Raw genomic sequence first — 21,803 nt, 5'->3', positions numbered from 1 at the left:
TAACTTGCAACCCTCACCACATACATGAGACTTAGAACAAGGCCTCTTCTAGTTTACCATAGGAGCACAGAATTTAGGTTTGGGAGGAATCAGAGATCATAGGATCATGGATGGACAACTGGGAGGAACTTTAGAAATCAAAGAATCATTATTTTAGAGCTGAAAGTGACTTTTACAGATTAGGCGACTGAGGCCCAGAGAGAGGAAGTTTAATCAGGGTCACATAGTTCAAACCCAGATTCTCTGACTTCAGACTCAAAAGTGTGCTTTAATAAAGTGCCTTGAACTATAAAGCACTCTAGAAATATGAATATTTTGCATTCACATTATTGAACTTGATGGATAACCCTTTTCTCTTACACATCCCTTCCCCACTAGGCCCATCCCTTCTCTTTGGGACCTCAAGGTCACCTCCAGGGAAAAGGAAAGTGGTTATCAGCATTTTTGAAAGTCAGCAAAATATAATTCAGGTCAGCGCTTTGTTTGTGCAACCCCACCCCAAAAGAATTAATATAATTACTGAGGCAATTCTCCTGGGACTGCACCTATTGGATTAGCTATAAATGCCAGGTCGTTCCATCAGTCACCTCAATGGCCCCAGCCCTCATCATGAAGTCCGGGAGCCCCTTCTTCTTCCTGGCATTCCTTGCCCTTATGTTCCTGACATCTTCCGGGAGCCCGAATGCTGCCAAAATAGGTGAGATCAGGGCCAGGGCTAGTCTGCAGGTTGGAAGATTAAGGACTCCCTCTGCCTCCATAAGACTGAGCTTCCCAGGGTAGGGAGCTTTGGCCCTCTGGATGCTGTGGACAAAGACAGAAAATTCCAACATTCCCTTCCACCCCATCACAGTCTTCTTACCCACATCCCCCAATTCCTAAGCAGAGATGCTGTTTGAGAAGTTTCTAAGGGTCCAGGATCCAAAAGCTTCATTGTTGTATTCTGTATGTCTGTCTGAGTCTCATTCTGACACTCTGTCTCTTCCTCATCCTTTGTCTCAATCATATTCTCTCAGTTTTTTCCTCCATCTCTTTCTGTTTCTTTCTCTTTTTCTTACTCCCTAGTTCATTCTCTCTTTCCATCATTCTTTCTCTCTCTTCTCATCCTCTTATTTCATCCTTTGTTGATGACTCTTTCTCTGTCCCTGAGATTTTTTTTTTGCCATTGTCATTCTGGTTCTGCCTTTTTCTGGGATTTGTTCTTTGAATTAAGAGATCCGAGTTCAAATTCTTGTTCTCTTACCTATTTATATAAGTTACCTAACTTCTCTGAGTCTCAGTGTGTCATCTACAAAATGGGATAACAATGCTTTTTAGGGACTACCTAACAGGGTAGTTGTGGGAAAAGCCCTTTATAAACTTTATGGTTCCACAGGATTGGGAGCTATCATATCACCCCTTTTTTTCTGTCTTCTGTGATGCTTCTTTGCATCTTTCCCTTTTGTGGCTCTTTGGAAATCCTGACTTTCCTTCCTGTATTATTAAAATAGTGACTCCTCCCTGCTCAGGGTTAGGTGAGCTGTCTCTTGCTCACAGAACCTCCCCTCCTAACCTGTATCCACACTGCCTTCCCAATTCATGTCCCAGAGCCTTCCCGCAGCTCAAAAGATTATAAAATTTAGAGATGAGAGGAATCTTGGAGAGCATTTAGTTCAAATTTCTCATTTTATAGAAAAGGAAAGAGAAGGCCAAAGTGGAGAAGGTACTGGCCACAGAGACAGTAAATGGGTGAGTCTGGATTCTAGGAGATATTCCACCTATGTAAGAGTGGAATATCCCTCCTCTCCTAAGAGTCTGGCTTCTGTGTCTGTGGACAAAGATGGGAGCTCAGGCCTAGGCCCCATAGTCCAACCTTTGACTTCCTTCTCCAGGTAAAGTGAGGGCAGGGAGCTGCCCCCTAGACAATGTTCGCTGTTTTAAGGCAGATCCTCCACAGTGCAACTATGATAAGCAGTGCCCTCGAGGGCAGAAATGCTGTTATTATCATTGTGGTTTCAAGTGTGTGGAGCCCAGCGGAACAAAGGACCCAGGTGAGGAGGCTCTGGTGCTGGGGCAGGGAGGGGAGGGAAGCTGCAAGTACCTGGGGGCTAAGGAGGCCTCTCCCAGGTAGGGATGGCTATAGTCAGGGCTTCTCATGGAGCCCTCATTGGAGCAGCATCCAGGGAGTGAATGGACAGGCTTGTGGGTACAGACTGAAAAATAGGAAGGAGAGACCAGCCACTAAAGAGAAGAGCTTCAGTCTCAGAGGCTACTGGGGTCAGAAGCAGGATATTAGATTTCCTTCTAGGAAGGGGGGGGATGGTGATGTACTCTAGATGTGTACTGTGTTGGGCTCCAGATGTTAGCTATGTCAGGTTGCCTGAGACCAGAGAGAATTGATGTTAGATAAAAGGGCAGGAGGTGGGAGCTCTGGGGGTTAATTCTCGGGGCCCAGAGATGGATATTCTCTGGTCAGCCCACCAAGCAGGATGGAAATTTGGCACCTCAGGTGGAACCTGGATTTGGAAGGAAGTGCCCTAGAGACTGCTCAACCTTACCAAACTATGACCTAGGCTGTTAGGGAAGAGCCCTGGGGTCATCCTGATGAATTGCCCATGTTCTGCCCTTACTGGTTGCAGCAAAGACAGAGCTAGTTTCTCTCTCTCTCTCTCTCTCTCTCTCTCTCTCTCTCTCTCCTTTGTCTTTGTCTCATACTTATTCACTGAGTGAATGCCTCATTGTCCATCTGTTGTCTCTCCTTCTAGCCAATTAGTGTTCCTGCCTGGAAGGACTAGCCCATCCTCCTGCATAATGACTCTTCCCTGTTTGAGGTCAAGCTGCACTCAGCCCCTCTTCTACCAGGGCCTCTTCCTTCCTGGTACCTTCCCCTAACCTGAAGATCATAGGATTTAGAGCTGGCTTGAATCTTAGAGAACATCTAGTCCAACCCCGTTGCAATAGGAGAAACAGGATGGAGAGGTAACTTACCCAAAGGCACGATGGTAATTAGAGAGATGTTTGGATTCTTGGTGACAGGTCCCTGTGTGAGAGCTCTTTCATCTGCCTTAGGAGTTCAGGCTCCTTCTCCATAGGAACTCAGGCTTCATCTACATCTTCACCCTTTTGACCTCTTTCTCCAAGAGCCAACAAAGCAGAGACCTACCCCACACCTCCTTTCTGTTGTCTTCTTGCTGAAACCAATCAGTGCCACCCACAGTGCTGGGCAGTGCCCAAAGAGGCAGAAATATTATTACTGTGGATTCAGGTGTGTGAGCCCTGAAGAGATTAAAGACTGAAAAGAAGAGCCGCTGACTAGTCCCAGAGAGGACAAGGTAGGGAAGGCCTCTGGGACTGAGGAGATGAAGTAGGAGAGAAGGACAGATCAGCTTTAGGGCTAGGGAGAAGAGAGGTCAGGAGTACTGGAGGGTGAGGTTGGGAAGGCATCTGGGACTGGGGAGGCCAAGGAGGCAAAGACAGACCAGACTCAAGGGCATGAACCATAGTCAACCAACCAATCAATCAATGGGTTATTTTTTACTATGTGTCAGGCTTTATACTAAGCACTGGAGAGAACAGGGAGGAAGGTAGAACTGAGCCTGACCTCAAAAAACTCATATTCTGATGGGAAAGACAACAATTACACTTAAAAGTATGTGCAGAGTATATCTAAAATGGATGCAAGGTAGTTTGGGGAAAGCTACACTAGCAGCAGAGGTGGTCAGGAAAGGCTTCATGTAGAAGGTGCCACTTGAGTTGAGTCTTATTGGAAACCAGCGATTCCAAAAGGTGAGGGTGAGGAGAAGGCGCAAAGGCTTGGAGATGGGAGATTTGTGTTGTGTCTTGTGCAGTGTTATACACACGGACCAAGGAGAAGGCTGACACGGCTAGACCCCAGAGCAGAAGGAGAGGAGTAAAGAATAAGCCTGAAAATGTAGGAAAGGGCCAGGTTGTGGAAAGCATTTAAATGTTCAAGCAGAGGTGCTTATATATCATTTTAGGGGCAATTGGGAGCCATTGGGCTTTACTGAGGGGGTGGGGGAGTCACATGATCAGACCTCATACCTTTAGGAAAGGTACTCTAGTACTCAATTCTGTTTGGGATAGAGAGGGAGGCCAAGGATTCCACCTCAACAGGTTGGGAACTGGGACAAGTCCCCTGGACCCAGAGAGGGACAGTGCTAGAGTCAGCATGAGAGACTGGATTGTAAATTTTCGTTATGAGTGCTGTTGTTGTTGTTCAGTTGTTTTCAGCCATGTCTGAGTCTTTATGATCCCATTTTGGGTTTTCTTGGCAAAGACACTGGCGTGATTTGCCATTTCCTTCTCCAGCTCATTTTACAGATGAGGAAACTGAGGTAAATAGGGTTAGATTATTCACCCAGAGTCACACTGCTAGTAACTGAGGCCAGATTTGAACTCAGGACTTCCTGACTCCAGGCCTAGTGTTCTATCCACTGAGCCTCAGAAATAAGCAATGCTATAAACTAGGGTTTGAATTAGTTTTGTTGATTTATCCAAACTTAAGAAAGTGATAAAGAAAATGTTAATAATGCAGATTATACTTAAAAGCATGTCTAGTATACCCTTACCCCCAAGCCTGTTGTTAAACATTTACCAGCATGCCCCTGCCTCTGGGGAAGCCTCTTTTAACTCGTCCAGCTTTCTCTCTCCAGCTTCATCAAAGACAGGAAAGTGTCCAAATGGGAGGTGCCACATGAACAGCCCCCAAGCACCTGTGAGAAAGATGGGCAGTGCAAAGACCCCCTGAAGTGCCGTAAGAGAATGTGTGGGAGAGTCTGCATGGCCCCGGAAGGTATGGCATCCATGTGACCTCAGCACCCCCTCCAAATTCCCAGCATTTATGTGCTCTCTGTGTCCCATATCCATCATCCTGCCTACCTACTCCCTTTCTCCCCAGTAGGGGTCTCTCCTGATGGCAAGGAGCTCTCTTGATCACTACATGAGTGACCCAATGCCAGGGCCTTTGTCCCAAGCCCATCTAAGATCAACTCGGGTGTTATGGGCACTCTAGACCTTTGGGGAACATTCTCTTCCCAGTTAATTTCATGGTGTCCAGGAGGCAATGTAGTATAGTGGAAAGAGCACTTAATTTGGAGAAGAAACCCAGAAGAGCTGGGTTTAAATCCCCAGCTAAATCATCCATTGACCTAGATTGATAAATGGGGGGGGAGGGGAGTGTGTATATGTGTGTGTGTATGTGATTTCTTCAATTAGAATTTAATGAGCTTCATCACTATTTTTAGAACCTACTGGTCCAAAGTTCCTGAAAGAAGTAATACTTCTTTTATAATTAAGCTCTCCTTACCGGATCTAGGTACAATTTGATACCTTTCCCCTATGTCCTTAACTGTTAGGATTCCTAGTTTCAGAACAACCTGTCCCTCTATTCCCCTTCTCCTTTGTGTAGACAGGCTAAGAATCCAGGTGATCAGAACTGGGCCTTGGGCGCAGGGGGAGAGAAGCAGTTTGGAACTATGAGTCTCTGATCTGGATTTTTCTCCTTAGATTGATTCCCTTTCTAAGCTGAGGTGGTTGGACTCATATATTTGGACTCTGAAATGGCAGCACTCTCACTGTCTGGCCCTACAACTCTGAGAAGTAGGGCTATCTGTGGGAGAGCACTTCTCATAGGTCAGAACAATCAACAACAATTCCTGGATGGTGGAGGGCCTTGTCTTCTTCTTCTTCTTTGTGTTACCGCAAGCAAGATGTTTGGGTGAAGACCTGATTACATCTGTTGTACTTAGAGCCCAGCTTGAGATGGGGCTTCATATGTAGAAGGGACTGACTGAACCCCTGTTGTTGTAACCCTTACCATAACCCTTAGTGCAAAATAAAACATTGGGCCCCATGAGGAGAGGCCCAACTGTTTTACGTTCAGCAGAATGCAAGTTCTTTGATGTCAACCATTGTTTCCTTCAATCTTTGTTTCTCCGGCCTCGCAGAATCCCTGGCACATTGTACATGCATAATAAATACTCAGCTTGACTGGGATCTATGTATGAACCAGAGTCTCCTAGCATGTATGATTTCTGAGGTTCGTGGACTTCTCTCTGAAAGAGTGGGGAAAGGAGAAGTCATCCAGAGACCAGCCTATGCCCAGCTGGCTGAGTCAGGGTGGTGTCCAAGGATTCAGCCTCTGACTTCTTCCTTGGGCATGGAGGATTACTAGAGTGGAAGCAGCTCCTTCTCACTCTATTTTTCACTTCTTCAGTCACATCCTTGGGGTGGTTAGAGGTGATTATTAGCTGATTAGGCAGCAGAGTTCTACCTAGGAATCATTTCACCTAGAACCGAAGCAATTTGGGGAGTCGGAGTGAGGTTGGGAAATTAGAGAAGACCTTGCTAGGTTAGCATAGTCATAGGGAGATAGAAGCCTGGGGCAGGAAGGCAATTGAGTCATTGGTCTATGGACTGCCCGGGAGGAATAAGGCCCAACACCACACCTCATTACCATTCCAGAAAGAAACTTCAGGTCTTAACAGCAGCTGAGCCAGAGTTGCTCCTCTGCTTCATAGAATGCATGGTTTACTAACGAAGGAAACTCCAAGCAGATGAAAAGGAGTATCGTTTAGTCTGAGTATGGACCACCCCTGTCAAGTCTTGCAGTCAGAGGAGGGCTCACAAAGTGGTCTGAGGTGGATAGGTGGGTAGGCAGGCTATAGCATGGTAGTGGTGGAAGGAGCCCCAGCCTAGATGTCTAAAGACCTGAATTCTAGTCTCAGATCTGTCATTAACCTGTTTAAGCTTGGGCAAGACCCTCCACTCTAGGAGACTTAGCTTCCTTCACTGCAAAATGAACATGTAATGATCTCTGAAGTTCCTCCCAACTCTAAAGTTATATGTTCTAAGGCTTCCAGGAAGGGGTTAGCTTGGAAACAGGTTTTAGAAGAAGAGATGGATATGATTTGGTTAAGAATTTAGGATGGCAAAAGCTTGGAGGTGGGGTTGTTCTAAGTGGACTGTGGGGTCTGGGACCATCTCTAGGGAGGTCAGTTAGGGCAAATCACAGTGTCCTTCCCACCCCTCAAATCCCTAAACATACATAGAAAAACCACCATTACTACCCAGTTAACATGAAGGTAAAAGGTAGATGGAGGAGGGAAGGTAAAGGGGGTCTTCCCTGCCTTGGTCCTAGAGATAGGGATTGTAATAGAATGAGCCATGTGTATATGAGTTTTAAGGTGGATTTTTTGGGGGGGGTGTTATTTTTTGTTTTGTTTTGTTTTGTTCTTGTTTTTAAATAGCAACTGAAGCCTTCCCAAGTCACTGAGTTGATGGGGAAGCTTGTCAAGGCATGGATGACCCAGAGAAGGACACCAGCTTAACCCAACAGTGATGTCTCCCATCTTTCCCCTACGCCTTTTTCTAAAAGCATTGGCTTGATCCTAGTTCTCTTCTCTCTTCTCTCTTCGCTCTCTCTCTCTCTCTCTCTCTCTTTTCTCTTCTCTCTTCTTTCTTCTCTCTCTCTCTCTCTCTCTCTCTCTCTCTCTCTCTCTCTCTCTCTCTCTCTCTCAACATCACGATACTCTCACAGGAATCAGGACAGACTAGTTCAAGAAATTCTTAGCAGCTACTGCCAATAACCGAACAAGAATAATTCCCATTTTTTCCTAGGACTTTAAGGCTTACAAAGCACTTACCTCATAACAATATTGTAAGACAGTTACTGCAAATATTTGCCCTATTTTATGTGTAGCCCCACCCAGTCCCCCACCCCATATCTACTCCTCAACTCAGCGATCAGAGATTCACGGCTTGGATTCCTAAAGAGGGAACTACTCTCCTAGGTTTTAAAGGGGAATTCTGTGGGTCTACACTCCCCAGACTATAGTTTAGCAATCCCCACTAGTGAGCTTACCTTTAATAATCAGCCAGTAGACCCAATGTGGGCAGCTAGGTGGTGCAGTGGATAGCGTCCAGGGCTTGAAGTCAGGAAGATTCATCTTTCTGAGTTCAAATCTTACTAGCTATGTGACCCTGGGCAAGTCACTTAACCCTGTTTGCCTCAGTTTCCTCAGCTATAAAATGAGCTGGAGAAGGAAATGGAAAACCACTCCAGTATCTTTGCCAAGAAAACCCCAAATGAGATCAAGAAGAGTTGGACACAACTCAGAAATGAGTGAACACCAAGAAGACCCAAGTAGTTCAAAACAAAGACAGTAGCTGTAAAACATCTCTCCATCCACATACCCAGGGTGCACTCCCCAGCCCCACCCCACCCTTTACCTCCACAAGTATACACAGCATCCATGAGAAAAGGAGGCACACACTTAGATAGTGAGGCATACATCTAAGAAACACATATGGCCAAGGCAACCCATGCCTCTAGTACTGTAGGGTTTGAAGCCCTTCATCTTCTCATGCTCTTACTCTGCTCCTTGCTGGGCACAAAGTCTCTTCTGGATTGGTCACTCGCATGAGTTTCCCAGGCAGGCTTCTCTATGAAGGTCAACCGCCAATTGCCAGGTTTAATTCTCCCTTGAGTCCTTGGTTGGCTCTCTTCTCTGCAGCCAAGGGTCATGCTCTTTGAAGCTTTCTTCCTAGAATGCTGCCTCTCTTGTCTGGCTCTGCTCCCTGCTGGATACAGTGTCTCCTACTGGGTGAGCAGCTCCAAAAAAAGATTGTGGCTTGTGGAATGGGGAGGAGGGAAAATCTGTTACACCCAGTGATTCTGTCTGGTAAAGGTTCTGGAATCTTCTAAAGTCATTCCATACAGAAGCATCCTGCTTCAAACTGCTCAGCTATCTGCAATTGACTTCAGGGCTTGGCTGATTTTTCTTCCACATTAGTCATATTGTGAAAGAAGAATCAAAACAAAAAGGGAAAAACCATGGGAAAGAAAAAAAAACAAAAAATAAAAAAGAGAAAACAGTATGCTTCAATCTGCATTCAGACTCTGTAGTTCTTTCTTTGGATGTGGATAGCAATTTCCATCGTCGGTCTTTTGGAATTGTCTTAGATCATCGCATTGCTCAGAAGAGCTAAGTCTAACAAAGTCAGTCATCACCCAATGTTACTGTTACTGTGTACAGTGTTCTGGGCCTGCAAACTTTACTCAGCATCAGTTCATGCAAGTCTTTCCAGGTTTTTCTGAAGTCTTCCTGCTCATTATTTCTTATGGAACAATAATTTTCCATTACATTCATATACCACAACTTGTTTAGCCGTTCACCAATTGATGGATATCTCCTCAGTTTCCAATTCTTTGCTACCACAAAAAGAGCTGCTATAAATATTTTTGTACATGTGGGTCCTTTTCCCTTTTTTATGATCTCTTTGGGATAAAGACCTAGTAATGGTATTGCTGGATCAAAAGGTATGCATAGTTTTATAGCCCTTTGGGCACAGTTCAAAATTGTTCTCCAGAATGGTTGGATCAGTTCACAACTCCATCAACAATGCATTAGTGTTCCATTCCCACATCTTCTTCAATGTTTATCATTTTCCTCTTTTGTCATGTTAGCCAAGCAGATTTTGTTTTTTAAAAAACCTCCAGGGACTTGGCCAGTCTTCAGTTGGCCAATGCCAAGTTCCCCTTCTAATTCAATCAGATCACTTAGTCATACTTTCTAAAAGGATAACAAGGTATAGATATGCTTTTGCATTTCCTTCACATAGTAATACCTTGTTACCCCTGTTATCTGCCCCTTACCTTCTGTGAGTATGCCAACTAAGTTGAGGGGTAGAGGGTGGGAAATTGCTTCATAGATAGAGCTGGAGCATTCTAAACCAACACTCACCTTATATAGAGGAGATTGATGCTCAAAGAATTAATGTAATTTACCTAAGGTCACACAACTAATGAGGGAGAGAGGTAAAACTTGAACCCAGGTCTCTTGACTCTTGATCTAGAGTTCTTCCTCCTTTACTATGTTGTTTTCATAATCTTGCCTCTTCTTTCTCTGCTCCTCCCTCAATCCCAGGACTATCTTGGGGAGTGAGCCCTCTTTTTTCTTCATCTTTTTATATAACCCTCTCTTGAAAGCAAAGTCTCCAGGGTTCGAGGGTCTCAAAATGCAGAGGCTATGCCAAGCTGGCACTCAGTCCCAATAAGGCAAGAGATGATGTTAATTCATTGTCTCTGCCCAGTAGTTTTTTCTTTTGCATTAGGAACAACAGGCACCTAACCTCCTAGGGAATTCTTGTGGCTGGGCCTTTTGAGCAACCTAGGAGGAACAGAGATACTGGTGGACTCAGTCCCAGCAGGATGCTGCAAAGGAATCATTCCTCTGGGATACAAGATTCAAGTGGAGTCCTGGGGCTAACTCTGACATTTCCTGGCCAGGTGACCTAGGGCAAATCAGAGGCTTTCTTTGGGCCTCAGTTTCCTCATTTGTGACAGATAGGGAGCTGTAAGGGTTCAGGAACTCCCTCTTCCTGAGGGGGGGGAATGAGGAAGGAGCCAACCTTTCCAGATGATTGGTATTTTCCCTGGGTTGTTGTGGAATTATCCTCACCATTCATGCTTTCTCAGTGGAGGAACAGCCTGATAAATGAAGACTTTATCACAGTCTGGTGACTTCAGAGGGACCTCATTTGAGAATGCCTCTGCCTTGATGACCCCCTTTTTGTATTATAAAGAAATGAATTCCAATTAATGTTCAGTTTATGTCTTATTGGTTGAAGCACGGGGCACCTTTGGTTGATATATCAGCTGCCTGTGTGTAGATGGTTGATAAACTAGAGACTGTATGTATCCTGCATTTTAGGTTGGAGTCTTTAGGTATCTTTTTATACATTGGTTGGGTTATCAGAGTGTAACAGGGAATATGAATGTATTTGGACTGCTTCCTCTGTGGGCAGTGGAAAAGTTCTGAAACTAATGGGGAATATTGGGAGTTATAGCTCAAACAAAGTTTCATTCTCTTCCTTAGAAGAGATTTTTTCATCAGAATCAGAGTTCCTCTAAAGGAGGAACTAATTGTGCCAGTATATAGGAGGAGAGAGAAGAAATCAGATGGTGGCAGGAAGAAAGGGGGGAATGGATGGTAGTAGCCAAAGCAGCACGTATGATGGCTCCTCATGCAGGAAAGAAGCCTCCACAAATCTTTGCAATATTGATTTCAAGACTAGAGATTAATGTCTCTGTGTATGAGCTTTTGAGTGATTACAAAAGGTCAACTTTTCCCCATTCTTCAACAGATCTGGTTTTTTAAGTCTGTTTGTAACTTCTGATTGAATTGGTATCCAAAGTCATTTTCCCTTGACCTAAAAAACTATGATCTACCCTAAATTCTATGTGATGCATGTCTGTATATTCATTCTGCACTGGGGGAAAGCAGCTGTGGGATGAAAGTGAATGATTAGGTGGAAATGCACAAAATTTAAGTAGGTTTGAGATTGAAATCGCTATAAAAATAGTTGGAAGCTCCACAAGTTACAAGTGTGAAATGGTGATGACTTTATTATTAACATAGTGGCCCTTTTATGAGCTTCTAAAATAGCAAAGAGATGGCCCAAGTGGGAAAAATTCACCCAAGGAGCCGGCCGTCTTAGACCTTAGCTGTCTCTGGCAAATCTCTTGACTCTGAACAAGGGGCAGGGTTAGAGGCACAGGACCAAAATGAAGGCCGTATCATGGGAAGGAGAAAAGCATGGTCTGGAAGTCTCTTCCAATTCACACATTCAATGACTCTAGGAATCGACTCCTCCCCTTTTCTTTTGGAAAGAAAGAATTAAAATTTTTTTTTTGAAGTGTTCAAATAAACTTTGCCCCACAGCTACACCTGCTGGTGTGAAGTGGGTTATTGACAGCATTATCCTGGACACAGGGAGTCTGGGACATGTCTTGCATGAGTGGAAGTTTTAGCGAGACATGGGGATGATGGCTGCATGGGTTCACCTTCTCAGACATTTTTTCTCCTTCCAGAATGGCTAAGGAGCTGGCCTTTTCCTTGTGGGTTGTGGGATGTGTGTGTGTGGGAGGAGAGTGGTGGGAATAGATGTGACAAAATACAAAAAACTTCCAGCCTTTTTCAATGTTTTTCTCCATCACCTCAGAACTCAGAATCAGTGACAAGGGACCTTCAAACATAGAATGTAAGAGGAGGATTATAAAGGACTTTAGAGATCCTTTTGTCCAATTCCTTCACTTCACAGAAGAGGAAAATAAGAATCAAAGAGGAAAAATGACTTGTCCATTGTCCCCAAAGCCAGTAAGGGTTAGAACCTCAAATCAAGCCCAGAATTTCTGGGAAGTTCAGTAAACATTCTATTTCAATGCACTGCTCCTCTTGGAGTTTCTCTCTTTGAGGTCTGGCCTTCCTCTTCTTTAGTCACCAGCCATTTGTTGCAATAGCATCCCAGGCCAAATCTTTAGTTCAGCAGCAATAAAATTTGATCAAATACAGGCTAGAGGATTAATCAAGGCACACTCTAAATACAGATGTGCTATTACAGGTTCCCAGAGTAAGTATATAGAGTGTAGCTCACTTGAGCTTAAATCAATCTTACTTAAAAGTCCACCCGTCGGCAGAAATAAAATATTATATATTATTTTAAAAATGCAAGAATGCATAAGAATAAATGGACCACTGTATAATGGTAAGCAGTATCCATTGACAACCAAGAACTAGCATTATGGTAATGGAAAAACTCTAGAAGTCTTATAGGAAAGCCAGGATGTTCATTGTTAGCACTAAAATTTAATATAGATCTAGAAACAGGGCCTGTAGCAATGCCAAGGAAAAAAAATTAAAGTAATAAGCATAAGAAAGAAACAAAATTATTGCCACTTATATATGATCTGATTGTTTACTTAGACAATCCTAGATATAAAACTTCGAAATACTGAAACAATAAAGAAGTTTGACATAAAAAAGTCCACCCATTTGTAGTCTTATTTTATAGAGTTTTACCACATAGAACTGTGCAAGCCCATGAGTTCAGTCTATTTTGAAGCCAAGAGTCACCCCAGTCACCCTTTTGGCCATCTCAGGGAGCAAGGCAATCTCACTGGCAATTTCAAAAAAACTTTCAGAGCTATCATATCAGAAGAGGTATTATTATTTCCATTTGACCAATATGGCAATTGAAGAGTGAAAGGGATAACTGATATGCTCGAAGTCACACAGAGAGACACGATTAGAACCGGATCTTCCATTGTCAGAGTATTCATCCCACTACCCAGCTCAATTTTAGGCGCAGGAAGAAATGTTGAAAAAAAAAAACTGTCTCAGGTCAGGGGGAATAAGCATATATTAAACACCTACTATGTGCCGGGGACTGTACTAAGTGCTTAACACATTATCTCAATAGATCCTTCCAACCCTAGGAGGTAGGTGCTGTTATTATCCCCATTTTACAATTAAGGAAACTGAGACAAATAGAGGTTAAGTGACTTGCCCAGGGTCATTACAGCTAATAAGTATTTCGATCCAGATTTGAACTCAGGTCTTCTTGACTCCAAGTCCCAATCCATTGCATTATCTAGCTGCCCTTATCAGAGATGAGATAGATAGATGGACAAAGCATTTATTAAGCACTTGCTGTATGCTGATACCTGCGCTAAGTACTAGATAGCAAACAAGACAGTCCCTGTTCTCAAGCAGATCATGTGTTAATAAGGGAACAAAACACATTAATAGGTTCTTTAAAATGGGGAATGTGGGCTAGAAGGGGTGTGGAGGTTTGGGTCCTGGCCAGACAAGGCTAAGGCTCACTCATGGCGGGGGGCAGGTGGAATCCATGTTTTGGGTGGGGCAAAGATGGTAGAAGAGTAGGACCATGATGAGCCATCATCACTAATGGCCAGAAAGATAGACTACCTGAATGATGCCTATATAATGTACAAAAGCCCTAAAGGAAAGCTCCCATTATGTTATTGTGCTAGCACTGTTTCCACTCAGGTCTCATCCCTCTAGGGTTTCAGTTCCAGTTCCTAAAAATTAATTTTTATTGATAGCTTTTGTTTTTACATTATCGTCATCTCTCAATATAGCTCTCCCCTGTCCCACCAGAGAGCCATCCCTAATAACAAATAATTAAAAAGATAAGAAAGAAAAAAGCTATTCAGTAAAACTAATCAAGACATCAATCAAGTCAAGCAAGACATGAAGTGTTCCACATTTGTCTTCCTCCCTCATTTGCCCCAAAGAAAGAAGGGAAAGAAATGCATTCTCCCATGCCCTCTCCTGAGTCAACCTGGATCATTTCACTGCACTCAGTTTCAATTCTTTTCATCATCTTCACATTTACGCTGTTTAGTTGGTGTGTCTGTGTTCTGCTTACTTGATTCTCTATTATTTCTCACAGGTCTTGCCATGCCTTCCTGTACTCTATGGATTCATTATTTCATATGGAACAGTAATAGTAGATGATATTCTTCTACCACAATTTGTTTCACCATTTCCCCCTCAGTGTACATCTACTGTTTCTGGTTCTTTGCTGCTGCAAAAAAGGGCTTCAAAGATACTTTGTTATGTATCGTGTCTTTATTTTTCTCTTTGACTTCCTGGGGGTATATGCCTGGAAGTGGAATTTATAGGTCAAAGGTAATTTCTCAGCATAATTCCAAATTGCTTTCCAGAATTATTGGACCAATTCACAGCTCCACCAACAAGTGCATCCATGTGCTTGTCCTTCCATATTCCTTACAGCATTGATTATTCCTGTCTTATATCATCTTTGCCAATGTTTGGAATGTGAGGTAAAACACCAGTTTCTTGTGATCTGCACTCTGATCATCAGTGATTTGCAGCAGCAATCTGTGGTTGTTAATAATTTTCAGTTCTTTTGAGAACTGTTTGCTCATATATTTTATCTCATCCACTGCCATCCCCTAATTTTTAGTAGCTCCTTTCAAATGTTCTATGGCATCTGTCCTATAATCCTCACAGAGACCCACCCTATCCAGGAGACACAGAACAAGCAGCGCCCCAACACCCAACACAGGGCACTGTCCCCCATAGACCTAGAGACCAGCTCAAGTATTCCTCAGCCCCCACTACCCATCTCCCCAGGCATTGTCCTGGGCATAGCCCCCAGCATTATCCAGGCACTGACCAGGACATTGCCCATAGCATCATCCAGGGCAAGACCTCTGGCATCACCCTGGGTAGTTCCCTTGGTGCCACCAGGCACCAACTCAGGAACGGCCCTGGGCATCATCCCAGGCATCATCCTGGGCATCACTTCCAGGCAACACCTGGAATCTAGCTGTGGTCATTGCCCCAGTCACCAACTATGGCATAATCCTGGAGACTGCCCCCAGGCACCACCAGAAACTTAGCCCTGGGAATTGGCCCAGGCATCAACTCAGGCATAGTCCTGGACATTGCTTTGGCATCACCCAGGGTGCATCCAGCTCCAGCACCCCTTGCACTCCACCACCATTCAGGGACCCCTGTGCTCCTGCCCTTTCCAGAAACCACAGACCTAGGCTTGTTTCAAGGACAGTTCTTGAGGATTAGTAGAGTGTACAGGGATTTGCCCTCCCAGAAAGGATTTCCCTCTGCTGCCATTGGGTACAATCAATAACTAAAAAGAAAAAGTCTCTGCAGCAGTCCCAACAAGTGGTCATCCAGCTAGAAGCTTGAAGACCTCATCTGAAAGCAACCTGCTAGAGAGTTCTCACTTTGAAAACGCTCTCACATTTGACATGAGGGGATCTTGAAAATTATTTAGGTCACTGTCTTCCCCGCCCCACACACCACCCACACCCCTAGCCAACACCTTACTTATTTTTACAAGTGAGAAAACTCTAGAGAGGCTAGGGAAGAGGAAGTCACTTGCCCAAGGTTTCACAATTTGTTCCCTTTGCTCTTTTTTTCCAATCTAGTAAAGACATTTCTAATAGCAATGCAATTTAGACATGTGAGCTAATATTATGACTATTGCGCTTAGCAGGCAGTGTATCATCCTGCTCCTCCCTTGTTCTCTCATCTTCTTCCAAAATGTGAGGCCTGATACCTGGGGCCTCAGAGGCTCCTGGGAACAGGGAAATGGCTCTCAGGGAAATGGAATTCTAAGATTGTTCAATTTAAGTCCGAACTTCCTGCTTGTGAAACTCCACCTGGAAAAACCCAACACTGAAACTTCACCTGTTTGTGTAGATATAAATGCCAGCCCCCTGCACATTCTGCCCCAGTGTTTTCTGTCTCAGCTCACCATGAAGTCCAGGAGCCTCTTTTTCCTTGTGGCCTCCCTTGCCCTTGTGATGCTGGCATCATCTGGGACCCTTAAACCTGCTAAAAAAGGTGAGGTCAGGGGAGTCATCAGGATGGAGAACAGGGGATTCCCTATACCCTTCCAAATTGTTCATTAAGTTTTTTATTGTCCAGGGTTTCAGCTTCATCCACATGCTCTGTGGGTCTCTCTGTCTGAATCTCACTGTCTGTCTCTGTCTCTCAACCTTTTTCTCAGTCTTACTTTCAGCTTCTGTTTGGCTCTTCCTTCCTTCCTTCCTATCTCTCTTGCTCTCCTGTTCATTCTCTTCATCATTCTATCCCTGTCACCATCACTCTCTATCTCATTCTCATTATCTGATTCTTTACCTATCCCTGGTTTTCTTGCCATTGCCTCTTTCTGTCTTTTTCTCTGGGAGGCAGCATGACACAATGCAAGGTTATTTGTTCTTTGAGTTGGGAAGCCTGAATCCATTCCTTACTTCAGTAAGGCTCTTAACCTCCCTGAGTCTCGGTTTCCCCATCTACAAAATGGGATGCTAATGCTTTTATCTCACAGGATTATTGTGGGCAAAGCCATTTATTAAGTTGAAAGTGCTATAGAAATTGAGAGCTATTATCCCACCACCCCCCATTCTCAGTCACCCTTTGCCTACCAATGTCTCTCCCTTTGGCTGCCATCTGCTGAAAGACTTACCTTTCCCCTCCTGCGCTATTAAAGAGAGGGCAGGTTTTGGAGCCAGAGGACCTCAGTCTGAATCCCAGCTCTGCCGCTCATGACTTAGGTGATCTTGGAGGAGTGCTTACCATCTTTGGGCTTTGGGTCCTTGAGTGGAAAATGATCTCTGAGGTCCCTTGGAGCTCTAAATGCATGATTTTGCGATCCTATTTCCTTAGAGTTGATTACCAAGGTTTCCCTCATTCCCCAACCCCACACCTCACGTTCAAGACCTTTCTGCTTTTAGAATCATAGAATTTAGAGCTGGGAGAGATTATGGAGATACTCTAGTCCATCCCTATCATGTCAGAGAGGAGGAAATTGAAATACACAGTTGGGAAATGACTTGCCCGTGGTTAGAGAGTTAATAAATAGGTAAGTCTGGATTTCTGGAGACAAGTCCAAATGTGAAAGTCCAGGCTTTGTCCATAAGCATGGGTGGGAGCTCAGGCCTAGTCCAGGTCCTCACACCTTTGGTCTTCTTCTCCAGGGACCAAGAAAGCAGGGAGTTGCCCTGACGATCCCTTCCGCTGTATTCGAGGAGAGCCCAGTGAGTGTGTGGGAGATGAGCAGTGCCCCCAGAATCAGAAATGCTGTTATTATCACTGTGGCTTCAAGTGTGTGCACCCCAAGGAGACTAACAACAAAGGTAAGGAAGCTCGGGGCTGGGGGGTGGTACTAGAAGCACCTCAGGTTGGGAAGGCCTCTCCCAGGAAGGAGTGGCTGCATCCAGGGTTTCTCTGGAGTCCCACCAGTCACAGCAATGCCCAAGGAAGGAATGGACAGCCTTGTGGGTAGAGGACATAGTGAGAGGACAGATCAGCCCCCAAGGCAATGAGCCACAGTCCTAGAATCTTCTAGGTCTGAGACTACTGGGAGCAGGAGGCAGGAGGGGAAAGGGAGATTTCTCCCTAGGAAGCCAGGAACTGAAGGCTTAAGATGTGGGTTGTGATGAGGTTCCAGATGTTAGCTATGGCGGGCCTCCTCGCACTGGAGAGAGATGCTGTTGGGTCAGCCTGCCCATCAGGGCAGGAGGTGGGAGCTCCAAATTTGGATTGTATCAGATTACTCTGGGACCAGATAGGGATGCCCTGTGGGTGGCCCATCCAGTAGAAAGTGAGCTGAAGAGATGTATCCTAGAGACTGACTTGTCTTGGTCATACCTTTGTTAACTCCAGCAAAGGCAGGGCAGTGTCCACCTAAGACGAACTTGTGTCTGACCCCAAACCAGTGTGAAGATGATGGGCACTGTCTGGGTAACATGAAGTGCTGTGAGGGCATGTGTGGGAAGGTCTGCACAGTTCCAGTAACAGGTATGGAGGGTGCCTAAGCTCAGTCCCCTTCTTTCCTCTTTTTCCTTTATTTATCCCTTTTTCCTAACCTCAGAGCTGGAATCCCAAAGGGAGGGCACAATTCTTCTCTTTCTTTCTCTCTGTATCTCTCTCTTCTCCATGTCTCTTTCTCCCTTTCTCTCTTGCACCATCTCCCTCTGCCCCTTCCACCTCCAACCACCAAACCAATCATCCTAGGAAATAGGACTGTCCATTACAGATTTTTCAGTCTGAGAGCTCCAGCCCTGGGACTCCTTCCTGATGTGACAGGTACTTTGACTTGGGGATGGAATGTGGGAACAAAACGTATAGATCACTCAGCCAGGGCCTAGACTTCTAGGCAGGTGCCCTGGCCATAAGCATGGATGGAAGTACAAGGCTAGTTCCCATGCTTACACTTTCTCCAGGATCCAAGAAAGCTGGGAGTTGCCTACCTCTCCCTAGATTCCTTCTGCTCTATTCATGCTGAAACCAGCCAGTGCCACAGTGCTGAGCAGTGTCCAACGAAGCAGAAATATTGTGATTACCACTGAGACTTTTAATGCGTGAGCCCTGAGGATATTAAAGACTGAAATGAGGAAACCTTGGCTGGATCAGAGTTATGGGCAAGGAGGAAAAGGGCACAGAGACCCCAGAGAATGAGGCTGGGGAGACCGCAGTAGAGAAGGACAGACCAGCATCAGAGAGGGAAAGAAGAGAGGCCAGAAGCATTAGAATTGAGGCTGGGGAGGCCAAGGACAGAAGGCAAGACCACAGTTCTAGAGGCCTTTGGGCCTAGGCCTGAGACTGCTAGAGTAGAAAGAAGGAACAGAGATTCCAGCTGATTCCAGGGATTGGGAGCTGGGGTAAGACCCCTGGCCCTGGTAGGAAATGCCCTCTGAGGAATTTTCCTCCCTCTCCATTTTAATCAAAGCCAGGGAAACACCCCAAACTCCAGGGCCAGTGTAACACAGTCACTGTGAGGGGTAAAGGAAGTGCTAGGCCCCCTTGAAGCGGTATAAGGGGATGCAGGGGGACATCTCCATGTCCTCAGAAGATATGGAATCTATGTGATTTCAGCCCACCCCTCCCCCAAACTAATAGCATCCAGCTGTTCCCATTGTTCAATACCCTTGGCCCTCACACCCACGCAGGACCCTTGGCCCAGATCTCCTTTCCCCTCATTCTCTGACCCGGGAGCTTTCTCTCTGCATCCTACATGAGTGGGCAGATGAGAGAGGGAGGGGGTACAGGGACTCTCCTCCCAAGCAAAGCCACCATCTCCTGAGCCACTGTTAAGCCAATGCTCGGTTTAGACACATCCTTCCCACAGTTCATTTCCAGCTACTAAGGTGATGAGATGTTGGCTTGTGGAATGAGCGTGGAATCTGGAGCCAGAAGATCTGGGTTCAAATCCCAGCACTTCATGTTTCTGGCCTCATTTTTCCTCCTAAAAAGGAGGGTGTTGGACTAGATTATTTTGAAGATTCCTTCTAGTGCTAAATCCTTTGAAACTTATAACAAACTAAGTGGCCTTCTGAGAATTCCCCGGTGCCCAATGTTTCCTGAGCAGGGTTTATTTTCCTAGTAGTTTGACTTCTACCTTGGACCTTCATCTTCTGATCTAGAAAAGAAATAAGTATTCATTAAATACCCACTATACGCCTGGTACTATGCTAAGGGCTTTACAAATATTATTTTGTTTGATCCTATTATTATCCCCATTTTACGGTTGGGAAAACTGAGGCTAAGTGACTTGCTCAGGGTCACACAGCCAGGATTTGAACTCAGGTCTTACCTGATTCCAAGCCTTGCCCTCTATCCACTGTACCACCTGGCTGCCTGTTGACATTTAACCAGCCAACACAGGATGAAGCTATGTTGACTGGCTGAACTATCAATTTGGCAGTTAGGTGGTGCTGCAGTGGATAGAGTGCCAGGACTGGAGTCAGGAAGACTCATTTCCCTGAATTCAAATCTGGCCTCAGACACTTACAAGCTGTTGCCTCAGTTTCCTCAACTGTAAAATGAGCTGGGGAAGAAAATGGCAAACCACTCTAGTGTCTTTTCCAAGAAAACCCCAAATGGGGTCACAAAGAGTTGAATCCAACTGAAACGAACAAACAACAACAGTCAATCAGAATCTGCCAGTCAACCATGATTTTAATCGATTAAATTGTCACTACTGATTGACAACTAAAGTATGCAGTAGCATTTGGTTGAAAGAAGGAAAGGAGTAGTGAATTCGGTTTTGCATGCTCTAAAGCTAATGGCAGGATCTGCTGGTCCTAGGTCCCTGCAAGAACACTCACATCTTCTATAGCGAATTTCTCTTTACCCAGGACTAGATACAGTTTGATACCATTTTCTTGTACACTTAATGTTGCAATTCATGATCTCAGGATGTCCTGTCCTTCCATCTTCTTTGTTCCTGGACAGACAGGCTAGCATCTGAGAGAGCCAGGGCCGGATTGGGGGTGGGGGAGAGGGGTCATAGTTTAGAACCTCAAAGCCCTGCTCTGGTTTTCTCTCCTTAGACTGATTTCTGCCCTTGAGATGAAGTCAGACTCCGTAGACCCAGACTCCATGAAGACAATGTTCTCTGCCATCAGGACTCTCTCCAGGAAGTGGGGGAGTATCTCTCATATCCAGGGCTTGTCACCAATAACTTCTAGAGATTGAAAGGCCCTATCTTCTTCTCTGTATTCCTTTCAGCCTGAGTACAGAGCTTAGCATATAGTATACACTCAGTAAATCACCTTTGGGGTAACCCGCACCCCAAGCTTTAGTGCAGTATGAAACACTGGCCCTATGGGGCGGGGGTTGGGGTGGGCTATCGGTTGTTCTGGTGTTACATGGGCCACTTCGCTGTGACCACGTGGTGTCTGGTTTGTGGTTTCTATACATTTGCTCATGATAGGCATGAAAATATATTTGCTTACTAGGATTTTCTACCTGTGATTGCCATCCTTCCTCTGGTGAATGTGAATGAATTGATATTGCTTGCTGGAGGAGACATGCATGCATCCACACATTTATGCACATATATGATAGCAACCAATTAATATTAATTAATATTCATAATTGAGTCCTTTTTCTCCATGTTAGAATCTTTGCATCCCTATTTCTCATAGAATCTGAGTTAGCATTCACATGTATAATCCTCAGGGGAAAAGCTAGAAGCACCTCCAACCTAAGGCCTTCACTCCTCATTGTTTTTGTTGTTGTTGTTGTTTTTTTGGCTAGGCAATGGGGTTAAGTGACTTTCCCAGGGTCACAATTGTTATGTGTCTAAGGCCAGATTTGAACTCAGGTCCTCTTAACTCCAGGGTTGGTGCTCTATCCACTGTACCACATAACTGCCCCTCTTCACTCCTCATTGAAGAAAACAATCCAAGGCCAAGGTTAGGCAATTCAGAGGCAAAATTCCCTGGAAAGACTCATACCTATATTAATTGGTTACTATAATATACATGTAAAATATATATGCACATACATTTATGTATATACACATACTCAGTATGTGATCATAGGCTCTGTGTTGTCTTTGACTTCCACAAAGCTCCCCCAAAATTCCCATTTAATTTCTTATGCTGACCTGAGATATATGGAAACTGTGATGGGGAAAGCTGTGATGTGGAAGAGATAACT

The 21,803-nt window shown here is 44.7% G+C and overlaps 1 protein-coding gene across 3 annotated transcripts; it reads left to right on the top strand.

Moving 5' to 3' along the window:
* The first annotated feature begins 538 nt into the window (after positions 1-538).
* Positions 539-21,439, top strand: LOC114032600 (WAP four-disulfide core domain protein 12-like). 3 transcript variants are annotated; one of them, XM_027847953.1, is made up of 5 exons: positions 539-697; positions 1,869-2,027; positions 17,333-17,491; positions 18,021-18,155; positions 20,690-21,439. In XM_027847953.1, the coding sequence occupies exons 1-5, from the start codon at positions 592-594 to the stop codon at positions 20,692-20,694; spliced, it is 564 nt and encodes a 187-aa protein (XP_027703754.1). In that variant the 5' UTR covers positions 539-591; the 3' UTR covers positions 20,695-21,439. The 3 variants fall into 3 exon arrangements, with proteins under 3 accessions (XP_027703754.1, XP_027703763.1, XP_027703773.1); XM_027847962.1 differs by lacking the exon at positions 18,021-18,155; XM_027847972.1 differs by lacking the exons at positions 539-697; positions 1,869-2,027 and adding an exon at positions 16,071-16,196.
* Positions 21,440-21,803: the final 364 nt, after the last annotated feature.

This window comes from Vombatus ursinus, unplaced genomic scaffold (genome assembly GCF_900497805.2).
Source record: "Vombatus ursinus unplaced genomic scaffold, bare-nosed wombat genome assembly UNPS02000580.1, whole genome shotgun sequence".
Lineage (NCBI taxonomy): Eukaryota > Metazoa > Chordata > Mammalia > Diprotodontia > Vombatidae > Vombatus > Vombatus ursinus.
The sequence above is the reverse complement of the archived record's forward strand: the minus strand, read 5'-3'. Positions and strand labels throughout refer to the sequence as shown.

Excerpts from the sequence above, each read along its gene's own strand:
- LOC114032600 (XM_027847953.1), top strand. The coding sequence starts at position 592 with ATGGCCCCAGCCCTCATCATGAAGTCCGGGAGCCCCTTCTTCTTCCTG. Across the intron at positions 698-1,868 it reads CCCGAATGCTGCCAAAATAG|GTAAAGTGAGGGCAGGGAGC; the intron begins GTGAGATCAGGG and ends TTCCTTCTCCAG. Across the intron at positions 17,492-18,020 it reads CAAGGAGACTAACAACAAAG|CAAAGGCAGGGCAGTGTCCA; the intron begins GTAAGGAAGCTC and ends TGTTAACTCCAG.